General features: G+C 40.7%; 1 protein-coding gene across 1 annotated transcript in view; it reads left to right on the plus strand.

Moving 5' to 3' along the window:
• The window catches only part of PARD3B (par-3 family cell polarity regulator beta), a 979,738-nt gene that overhangs the window by 585,400 nt on the left and 382,501 nt on the right, over positions 1–11,837 (plus strand). Inside the window, exon 12 of the mRNA XM_036254726.1 lies at positions 9,309–9,479. Within this exon, the coding sequence (XP_036110619.1) occupies positions 9,309–9,479 (171 nt within the window). The remainder of the gene's footprint in view (positions 1–9,308; positions 9,480–11,837) is intronic.

Below are 11,837 nucleotides of genomic sequence, written 5' to 3' on the forward strand. Positions count from 1 at the left end.
AACAATAGCATGCATTTCTGTGTGCCTGTAGCTTCACTGCAGTTTCTGCCATTCTTCTTGGGTATTTGCTCCTGAAGTAGAGGGCAGTTGCTTCCAGACCAATATTGCTAGACACAAGTGCATGTGTGAGCTCATGACCCAAGGGCTGGGAATAGGAGAAGCTTAGTACCCCACAAGGACGGGTTCTAAGGTTTCACTTTTGTGATTGGAATTCAAAGTTAATGTGCTGTTGTTGTTACTGTTAAGTGACAAGAAACATTGTCTTTGTTGCAATTTAAAAATATATACCTTGAGAAAAATACTCTTCTTTCTCAAAATCCATATAAAAATTAGCTTTTCTCTTTCTCCATAGGAGTACACATAATATCTTGATTATCAGATTGAGTACCTGAGATATTTTCATTCTCATTTGGTAAACATTTTGAATTCTGAAATCAGTGACTTTTTTTTTTTGCTTTGCTTTTGATGTACTATCTTAGTTAAACGTTTTTTGGAGAAAATGCATTTTTATATCTGTTGACTATACTAACTTCAGGTGCTTATTTTTTACCTTCAAAATGAATCACTTTTAGAAGAAATATATAACTTGAATAGTGCTATTTTTAAAAATTGAGGTAGAATATTAACATGCGGTAAAAACAGAAATCTCACAGTATGACTTTTTTTTTTTTTAAATTCGGATTAAGACTGAGTTTGGGACTGAAATGTGTCCTGTGGAAACCTTGAAATAATAAGGTAAAAATTAAAATTTAAAGACAGTTTTTGCTAAGGGAAAAATGTTGTGTATCAGGTAGATTATTTAAGGGCTCTTAAATAGAGAGAATGAATTTAAGAATACCTGTTATTCTCTAGAAAATTAATTAGCCAGGTTTGTGCTTAATAAATACTTACTTGATGATGATGAAATTAAATGAAAGAAAAATGCCTGACAAAGCTAATTGCAAATGAATGCACTCAGAATATGAAATAGGCATAATTTAAATGATTTGATTTTTGTGTGCTTCAGAAATTCAAATACTTCCCTCTAAGAGATGCAGAATTTCATAATCTACACTGTTTAGTAATTGGTAGAAGAAAAAGTTTTATCTACCTCCTATTTTTAAAATAACTAAAATACAAGTTTTTGGAGAGACTCCGCACAGTCCTAGAATTTCTAGGAACATGAGGCTTGATGCTGAATTTCCATGTCTCTTCGTAATAAGGAACATTTAATAGCATCCAAGCTCTTAACAGGAGTTCGGTAGGAGCTCCCAGCGTGAGTAATTTCCACCTTCATCTCTGCTGGTATCTTTAAATCATGTGATGGATCTATAATTAATGAATTTAAAGGAAGATAAAAAGGACAGCTTTTTAAAGAACACTAATGTTAAATGATTTCTTTAACTATTCACTTTCCTTAAAATTGATAATATTTTCTACTGGTAGAGAACTGTAAAGATCATTACAGTAGTCATGTCTTCTAGATTTTTAACCTTTGACAAAAGGACCATACAGTCTGAGTTTATAAATAGATCCATTACAAATCCTCAAATGTTAGAAGCTAAAATCTAGCATTGCATCCCAATCACAAAAATATTATACATCTTATGGACAACTAAAAGCAGGAACTTTACCGGGAATACTTCATACTCACTGTTTATTCATTAAGAAATTTACCTTAAAAAATGAAATTGCTAATTTAAAAATGATAAACATATCAATTATATTATGCCAATTATTTTTAACCAATTTCCTTTTTTAAAAAGCCAAAACTGTTAGTATATATTAACCATAAATGAGGAGCCTGACAATATGACTTTTCTTCAATAGGAACTATTTAATCAATATGTAATATTACTTTTAAAATCCCACAACACCAGCATCAATCATTACTTTTCTTGTTGATCTTTATTAATCTCACATTTTTATTTCATGCATTGGACATGCAGACGAAAAATAAATGTACACCATGCTGGATAAAACTTTGAAACTACATCAATTTGATGTATATTTTGGACTCTATGGTTGTCTCAGTAGGCTTGAAAAAAAAAAAAAAAAGAGTTGGTAGACCTAATTAAAAAGGAAATATTCCAAGATGATGGTATCTCAAAATGATGATCCTTTGAATCGTAAACTGTACCTTTCACCTAAGAAGCTATATTCACCTTCATGATAGGTATTGATAGGTGTTTAGAATGTGCTCAGAGTTTAGTTCTAGATGCTCTGTTTTGGGGCCCATTTTTCTAGCGACCGGGCTTTTAGTAATCACAGCACAAATGAGAACACAGTTTATTATTTTTTATTTTATTTTATTTTATTTGCATTTATTTTCAGATAGAGTGGGAGGAAGAGAGAGAGAGAAACATTGACATGAGAGACACATTGAGTGGCTGCCACCCACACAACCCCAACCAGAGCTGGGGACAAATTGCAACCAAGATACGTGCCCTTAGCGGGAACCGAACCGGGGCCTCTCTGGTCCACCGGACGATGCTCTAATCACTGAGCCAAACCGGCCAGGGCCACAGTTTATTTTTTTAAATAAATAAACAAATGTCAGTAAGTTGGAGAGGCCTCTGAGATTCTAATCCGGTGAGGCATTTGTGCAGAATCTTTTTATTTCATATAACATACGCCTTAGTAAGCTTTTGATTATCTCATTCTCTAGGCCAACATAAACTGAAAGCAGAAAATCAGGAAGCAGATAGGAAGGGATGGAGAGGAAACTGAAGTGCCAGGAGGCAGGAGGTAGAAGAGGCGTAGAAGGCCCTGCCGCCTCGGAGGCCCGTGCGCACTCGTGACGGCCCGTGCCGTGCTCCGAAGCTGCCCTGAGGGGTGTAGGGTCCACTAATGACTACAGCAAAGGCTCCAAGTTCTGATGTATTTAGTTGTGCCTCATGTTTCCAGAAGGTGTTCAAAATGGGCAGAATTATAACACATTTATGTATATTCTGATGCTCTTAAAAAAAAAATACTCTTCAGCTATCCTTTTTTAAAAGTCTCCCATGCCACCGGTGCTGAGTAAATGGTATGTTGCTGGAACTTCACTGGTTTGCTATGTAGAAATGGAGTGAGGCTTTTACGACAATAACTGAGTTAGATAAATAAATTGAAACTTTTACGTAGCTGACCAACAGGATATTGAGCCAGTTCACAGAAAGTAAGCACGCTTCCCTTTTAGAATTATAAAGGTTCTCTGAACATGTGCTGGTGTGTCCAAGCCAGCCTGGATTCAAGAATCTCTCAGAGTCAGAGTTTGTAAATTACGCAGTTTGTCTGCTGTAGTTGAAACTTACACCAGGCCCAAAGCACCTGGGTGAAGTATTTTTCAAGTGACTCAATTTAGCAAGTATTTCTTGAACATCTGCAGTGAGTTATACAATACATGATAGACTGGAGACAGAAAACCTAAGACGACTCATTCTATAATCTAGGGAGATGGCAGCATAATAAAGTAAATATATAAACAACTCTAACGTGATCGGGTTATGGTAGACAAATATAAAAGTATCATGGGTGTTGAGGATGATAGAGCAATTAATTCTGTCTGTGGAGAAAACTGAATGGAAGGCAGTTGCTGAGCCTTGCTATAAAGGATAAATATTCAACAGGTGAGCAGGAGCGCAGAAGACATTTGGGCAGAAGGAAGGTGTGGGTCAAGTCACGATGGTGCGTACACCAGAACGCAGTTTATTGCCCCTAGAGAACAGAGCTCTGATTGGGGAAGAATGCCCCGCTCACATTGCTTGAAATTGTCTTAGGACAGATGATGTAAAGCATTGGCTAGTGTAGGTAGGTACTCTTCATGGGAAGAGTCTATGTGCTTCCAGTCTTCCCAGCTTCCTTTATTCCACTTCTTTGTTTTCAGAACTATACTTTAAAATCTTGATTTATTCTGTTCCTTTTATTGCTACTGTTTTTAAATGAAGTTAAATTATTTCAATCTGGAATGCAAGGCTCTTTTCTAGGTTGGGATTTTTTTTTTCCCCTAAAGTACGAGGCAGAAGTTGTCGTGGAATGATCTTCGGGCATCGAGGAGGCTTTTCTCAGGACGGCCCTCTGCCTCAGTCAGGCGCCATCTCGCCTGGAGGCCCACCTCCACCAGGAACGCGCTGCTCTGCAGTCTGAAGTCAGCCTTTGGCGTTTGGGCTCTGGGTCTGATACTACCCCAGAAAGCTTTACCGAGGGCCCCTGTGGAAACATGCAGAGGCAGGAGCCGACACCTGGTCATGATTAATCCTCTCAACACCATGCCTAATGCAGACTGGCTTTGGGCCCCAGCCAGCTACTCCTGGGAAAGCCAGCCCACTCGCTCGTGCTTGTCTTAGACGTTGTGGAGGCTAGTTCTTTACCATGGTTTTCTTTCTGTCTCCTCCGTGATCATGAGAACTTGAGAGGTAAAGGGCCCCAGAAGAAATTAGCCCAAAGGGGTGGAGTGAGCCATGCAGTATCCCCAGCAACCATGACAGAGGTCGTACCCGGGCACCGTGGAATGTAGTGGGTGCTGAACTACCGGTCACTGGACTCTCCCTCCCCCTGGAAATCATGGCTATGCTTCCGTGACTCCCCCACCACAAGGAGTTACCTGGTCCAGTGTGCAACTGTGGAGAAACCATGGTGTAAATATTTATTTTTAAGAGGTGAGAATCTGTAGCTTTTATTAGATACTCAAAGGAGGCCAACAGCCCCCAGAAGACAAAACTCACTAGCAACATGGTTGAACACATGAATTTCAGAGTGAGCCGGACCTAGTTCAAATCTATTTTTAGAAATGTACTTTTTATTATGCACTCAACTGGCCTGATCTTTGGTTTTTTCCTTTATAAAGTGGGGTAATAGTTCCCAATGTTTAGGATTGTTGTACGGACTAAATTGTATAGCTCATGTAAGGGGTTTGGCACAATGACTACACAGAGTAGAAAATCTTTAATAATTCTTGTCATTAATAATTGTAGTGCCTTTAATCATCTCTAGGACTTTGATTTTAGAAGCAACAAAGCATGACAGGTACATGTCTGACTCAAAGACAGGTAGTCCTGGTCATGCCAGTACCCTTTAACAAATCACTTAATTTCTCGGAGCCTCCTTTTTATTTGTCTGAAATAGCGGAGAGTGGTATCAAAGGGTTGTGGTAAGAAATGAATGAGAGAACGTATGCAAAATATTTGCACTAGGCCTGGCCTGCAAGTGTTCAGTTAAAGAGAGATGTAAAATTCAGGCATCTTGCCTCCCAGTCCACGCTTCCTTCTGCATTAGAACCAGGTGAGGGCTGACGAGGTTTGAAGCCAGCCAGGACGTGGAGAAGACATCTCACATTGGTCCTAAAGTGCCCTGAAAAAAGTTACTTCTTATATTGACTCTGTTCTCCTTCCCCTTTCGGAAGTTTTCCGTACGCCCTCCTAGCCTGAGGAGGGACAGTGTTCGCAGGACTGCCAGAGGGGAGATGTAGTTGCTGTCTTTTTGGTTAGGAAGGCAAGTGTCTCAGTGCGTCCCGGCCGCTAGAACAAAATACCATAAACTGGCTGGCTTACGAACAACAGAAATGTATTTCTCACAATTCTGGAGGCCGAAGCCTAAGGTCAAGGCACCAGCAGATTTGATGTCTGGCGAGAGCCCCCTTTGGGTTAATAGGTGGGTGTCTTCTTGCTGTCGCCTCACGTAGCAGAGGGAACAGGGAGCTCCCTCTCAGGCCCCTTTTTGAGGGCACTAATCCCATTCATGAGGGCTCCATTCTCATGGCCTAACCACCTCCCAAAGGCCCCGCCTCCTAATAACCTCATGTTGGAAGTTAGGATTCCAATATACAAATTTGGGCAGGAGCAGGAACAGGGGGTACACACAGTCCATAGCAGAAAGGAATTTGGTCCAAATTATAATAAAATAAATATCCTAAGAGTACTGAGAAATATCCTTGGATAGTTGAATTCACTGATATAAAATCAGTTGATAAGATTTAGCATCCTTATGCTTAATTAAGCATTTTCTTAAACATAATGTTAATAGAAAAAGTAATAAAACCATAAAAAACTACCTTTCTTGACAAAATTACTCCAAAGCAGAATAGACATACATAATTTTGAGTGATATTTGATGAATGGGGAGTAATGAGCTCCTCCCTGTATCAACTTCATCCAGACTAGGCCTGGATATGTCCGTATATAGAGCTAGGTGGGTTTATATGTACGCAGAGCGGTGTTTGTTCTCCCTCTTCTGGCTTGCTCCCTTGCTCTTCCATCCCCAGCAGTCTCCTTGTCTTGTGTCTTTGGTCATTTGACTGGTTTTTGTATACAGGGTTCTCTTCCGGGAGATATCATGTGACATAGTGTCCTCTCTGGTTTTGAAGCATTACTGCTTTAGGGACCAGTCATGGTCATCTATGTGGAAGACAGAGTGGTTTGTGAATAGGTAATACTGAGAAGTTGGGACTTGTGCTCCTCTGATCTAGCTCGGACTTTAACGAAATGAACAAGTCCTAATCTAAGTGGCGTCTCTGAAGAGGAGTTCAATAAACGGTTTCTCATCCTCTTTAGCCATCCCATTATCTATCTGTACACAGACAAGGTTGGGCAAGACGACCTCTGAGGACACTTCCAGCCCTAAATTCTGTGATTATATTCTAAATGTTAGGACAACATGGTGCCTAGTGGCATCACCATTAGTGAAATTATCCTTCATCTATTGTATAAAGAAAAAGCAGACATCGGTAGCAACAGAGTAGCTAAGCCTGAAAATGAGAGTGTGTGGGTTTGTATCATGCCCACAGCTCCACAGTGGTACTTGGGATGAATGTGACGTCTTCTAAAAAAAAAAGTCCCAGCTGCCCTGGGGTGACCCGACCTGCCTTTTTGTTTGGGATTTGGATTCAACAAGCATATTCTACTTCAGTATAGTTCTGCATGCTTGAGACTTGGAATGTAGCTGAAAATAAAAACTTGAACTTAATACCTGTTGGTAAGAGATTATTTACACACACAAATAAAACTTCTTATATCTCCTTATCTCTTGGTTACCTCTTCACACAGACCTAGTCCCATACTTCACAGAGAAGGTTCACGGGAGGTTACCAGGTGGGATCTCACTCAGATTTCATTTCCTTCATTCTACAAATATTCATAAAGTTTCAGTCTTTATCTTCTTCCTGTTATAGAGGACGAGGTGTCCTGCCAAGACTGAGCCTCTACAAATCTAACACTAGACCTCATTTCCTGTTAGCAGAGCTAGGATCGTGATCCAGCTCCTCTGCTTCCGCCTCCTCTTTCAAAACCACCGTCTCCAGTCGTCCCCAAAAGATTTCTAGTGACCCTCCTAACCTTCTTCTCAAGGTCCAGCCCAGTAGTGTTCTTTCCATTAAATGCCTAAATAGAATAATTTCTCTAGTCATGTCTCACTTCATAAGACTAAACCATTAAGGTTGTTTTTGTTTTACCCCCATTTCCAGTAACCTTAATCTTATTCTTTATGTGCCTCACTCAGAATTGATAACAGAAATGAAGAGATTTCTTTCTCATTTGGCCTTTCCTGTAAATCTCATTTCCAGATTTGTTCCAAATTAGGGTAAAGGTTAAGTAGACTGGGGAAACAGGAGGAAGGGAGGGAAAGCGCTCTGCTGAGACAGCCCACTCAGACGTTTGACAGAGCGTACACCCTTCCCTACTGACCCCGAGCCATCGCAGCTTCTCCACCGAGGCCTGTGCCCCTGCGGGTGTCCCGCAGGCCGAGCTGGCCAGCACCCTCCCCAGCAGGTGGCATGCGCGGTGCCTCCAGGAGGATGTGAGCTCCCCAGAGCGGCTTTCACCCCCCCATCCCCCCCACCCCGTTCCCTCTGTCCACCCCCATTTCCTCTGACCATCGGCTACCGCACTAGTCATAGCTTGTCACCTTGTGCACGGGATTTCTCTCTCAGAGCAGTCAGGTTGGTCCTATCAGTCCCTGCATGTCTGCTTGTCTCCCTTCTTAAAGAAGCATTTTTCTTTGGCATTTCCTTCTGTTCATTTGAACATGGATCCCAGGTACTTCCAACTGCAAAAACTCTTTAATATTTTCCAGCCCATCGCAGTGGCGCAAACTGTAGCCTGGAGGAGTAACGAGGGTGTCCGGTAGGACAGTAGGGTGGTAGGAGACTGCAGAGAGGGAGCGTGAAACCGGCCTGGGCTTGGTTCGTCTCTGGCTCGCTTTTGTGACCTGGGGCAAGTTACATCACTTCCCGGCCTCAGTTTTCTTACCTGTAAAATGTGAATAACAACATTAATCTACTTAACCTCTTGAAGTTCTGTGAGAATCACTTGAGGTAATTGATGGAAAATTACCATCAATTTTTTAGTAGAAGTAGTTACTTCTACCAAATTTATTAGCAGCAACGACAGCATAACATCCCTAACACTGCATCTGTGCCTCACAGCAAGAACTTTTCTTCCCTAGTGGAAAACAGTTATAAGACATAATTAATGTCTCTAATCCGACTGTCAATATTTTAAGCACCCCTCCCAGGCTGCCCCTTGGGGAGACGTACCATGGTCCCCTCAAGTGCTTTTGTCAGCAGAGCTGGTTATCGCTAGACTCTGGTTTGGGAGGGATTCTGGCTGGAGATGGCTGGTGCCTAGAATGGAATTACTCCCGAGTCCGGGCTGCCTGTCCACCAGCTGAGGTTCCAGTCCTTCCTGGAGACGCTGCATACGCGTGCTCTTCGCTCAGAACCTCCTTGTAAACCCTGACGATCCCTTTTCTCAAGCGCTTCTGCCAGAGGACGGCACAGCAAATTGGCCTTCACCACACACCTCTGTGTTCCTTTCATACCAGCAGACTAGCAGCTTCTTGGCTGTTAGAGAAAATTACATGAGAACTTGATTCAGCAGAGCTAGCAATGACACCAGTGGACACATTGCTGCTGTCAAGCACACGGCGTTTAAGCATGATGTCCTTCTGCCCTAAAAAGGCAGGCTCTTGTTTCAAGTGATACGCCCATGTCCTTTTGTGTCCAAGCCCCCTTTCCTGAAGTCAGCGGCGTGGTCCATGCCAGAGCGCACGGCAGAACAGACTAGGTTAGCATACTTGCCACAGAGTCTCGCTAAGAGACATTATACAAAGGTCTAAATGATTGCATCTCAGGACTTGAAGATTTCTAAAAGACACTCTCACACCATTCATGATTGTTTGTATTTGTGACTATTTGATAAGCTCCAGAACCTTTTTCTGCCACAGAAAATAAATCATTCCTAATAGCTGAATTATTTTCTGTTTTCGTGTTTAAACTTGAACTTGTCTGTGAAGCAGCCACTTGTCAGCACCGTACTTTTCTCTGCTTAATATTGTTTTTCTTTCCTTTGCCCCAGGACGGTCGTCTGCGAACAAATGACCAGCTGATTGCAGTTAATGGGGAATCTCTCTTGGGAAAGTCCAACCACGAAGCTATGGAAACACTTAGGCGATCGATGTCCATGGAAGGAAACATTCGGGGGATGATCCAGTTGGTGATACTGAGGAGGCCAGACAGACCAGTAGAGGTGAGCAAATCCTTATTTCCATAGCAAATTGCCCAAACGGCTGCCTGAATATGCAAACTTCCGTCACGATTGTGGTCGCTAGACCTACACTGATTCTGAAATTGGAAAAATATGCCCCAGAAGTTCTCTGATGGATTTATGTGGTGAACAGGTGGTTGTATATTTCAGGCATAACTAGAAGGTGTAAAAATGTGCATATAAAGTAAGTAATTTATCAACTGTAACAGGACCATATTTTCTAGTTTTTTTCCTCTGAAATCCCTGCAGCTCTGGACTTTATGAATAAGGCTTTATTCACATAATAAATTATTGAAGTATGTACCATCTTTATATACTTTTGATTGATGTGTTAGCAGCATCCACACCTTGGGAAGCGTTGTCAGGTACGTACAGTGCTCCACGTGAAGGTGTGACAGTGCGGTCCGCTGCCCGCACTCCCCCGCGATGCACAGTGGACAGCATAGAACTGGGGCTCAACTGACTTAAAATGCGATCTATTAAGCAAGCTGCTTGTTTCATGTTATTAAATGAATGTTTTTAATTAAATGAATATACTTAAAATCTTTTATTTTGTTTTCTTTATGGACTTTTTAAATGTAAAGAATATTTTTACCTACACGGGAAGTATAAGCATAAAATATTCTTGAATGCTAATTTTCCTAAACACTTCACCTACAAGTAGATCATTATATTTATATTAAACAATTATATTGTTATATTATACAATCATATATTATACTATACAATTCTATTAACATTATTTTTATTATATATGAAGAAATTATGAAATGCTGCTAAAATTATTTTAAGAAAAGATTAAGAAGAAAAAAGTATGTAGTAGTTAAGAAAAGCGTCAACAAATCACACATATATTCTCTAAGACAAATCATGTTTGTATAGTACAATAAGCCAAGTTAGAATACTATTAAGACATACTAATATATTCATTTTAATAATAAGTTCACCTTAAAAAAATACACGGTTTTGAAATTGACAAGAGCAGGAAGTAGCTTTGGATTACTTGAGTTAAAATCCCAGGTTGGCCATTTCCTGGGAATGTGAAGACATTCGGAGCTGAGTGCTGGGTATTTGTAGATGACAGATATTTTTGTCTGTTTTATCCCTTAATGTACCCTCATTTCCCAGCACATCGTAGACACTTAATAAATACTGTTGAATGAATGAATAAAGGTGACATCTGAGGCCCGCTTCATCTGAGAAGGGTAGCCGAAGTAGTCAGCATACACTGCGTCTTACTTTGTTGAATTATCAGCTATTGGAAAGGAGTCACTGTGCCGTTTACTCTTCTGTACATAACCTTGTAAATGTTAAACAAATGTAAATTGGCCAATTACTGGAGACTATATATAATGAGCCAACTCAGTTTCAACATTTGTGTCTGCTTAAGTGACAGAGAGACTTCCATGAATATGTAATGGGTTTTACTTATGTACATAGTTATAAAACCCTTATTTACTGCTTCTATCCATGGGACCATGGGCTCCTTTCTGGTTTAATTTTGTTCATACTATGGAGCCCTGCGATTTCGTGGGGCCCAGTTGTTGGAGACCAGTGTAAAGGATGACTGGTTTGTGCATCTGTGTATTTGACCTCACTTAAGATTTCTTGGAAAAAAGGGTACCCCAACTAATGGAAGAGCCTGGAGGCCCCTGCGGCAGAGTGACCCACCCGTGCAGATAGCAGAAGGCAAGAAATAATAGAAAAAAAGAACAAGTCTGTCTTCCCTAATTTTTTGTGTTTCTCTGAAACATAGGAATGCTTCGTAGATAAGTGTTCTGTATTTTGGCTCATCTAGTTGAGACATTTTATCATTTTCATTCTCCCTTATTGCAGGTTTTCTCACTTTAAATCTCACCCTCATGGGTGGGTTGACAGTTATACCATCAGAAGAAAGTACTAAACTTTCCGTCTGTTGCCCCTCCTCATAAATGTCTTGCTAATACAATTCACTAGGGAATCAGTTGTGACTAAGAAATGGACAAAAAGCCATTTTTATGAGGACATTTAAACAAGATCCATTTTTGGGTTTCTTAATATTTATATACTTTCCGTGGGGGACAAGCAAGCATTTGACTCCCTCGGCTATTGAGAATCTCTGTGGTACCCATGAAGATTAAAGAGCATTTTTTCTTGTAAAGACAGCTAATCTTTATTAAATTGAAAAAAATAATAATAATCTGCAGCTATTTGCTCTCCCAAATCTGTGTTTTACTGTGTCAAAACATACACTGTGCGCTCATGGTTTTGGCGTATTCCCGTGGGGAACAGCAGTCACCCCCAGGTACAATGAAAAAGCATCTGTAACCTAGAAAAGGGTCTCCACACTGCTCATACATT

Source organism: Molossus molossus, unplaced genomic scaffold, assembly GCF_014108415.1.
Source record: "Molossus molossus isolate mMolMol1 unplaced genomic scaffold, mMolMol1.p scaffold_m16_p_11, whole genome shotgun sequence".
Lineage (NCBI taxonomy): Eukaryota > Metazoa > Chordata > Mammalia > Chiroptera > Molossidae > Molossus > Molossus molossus.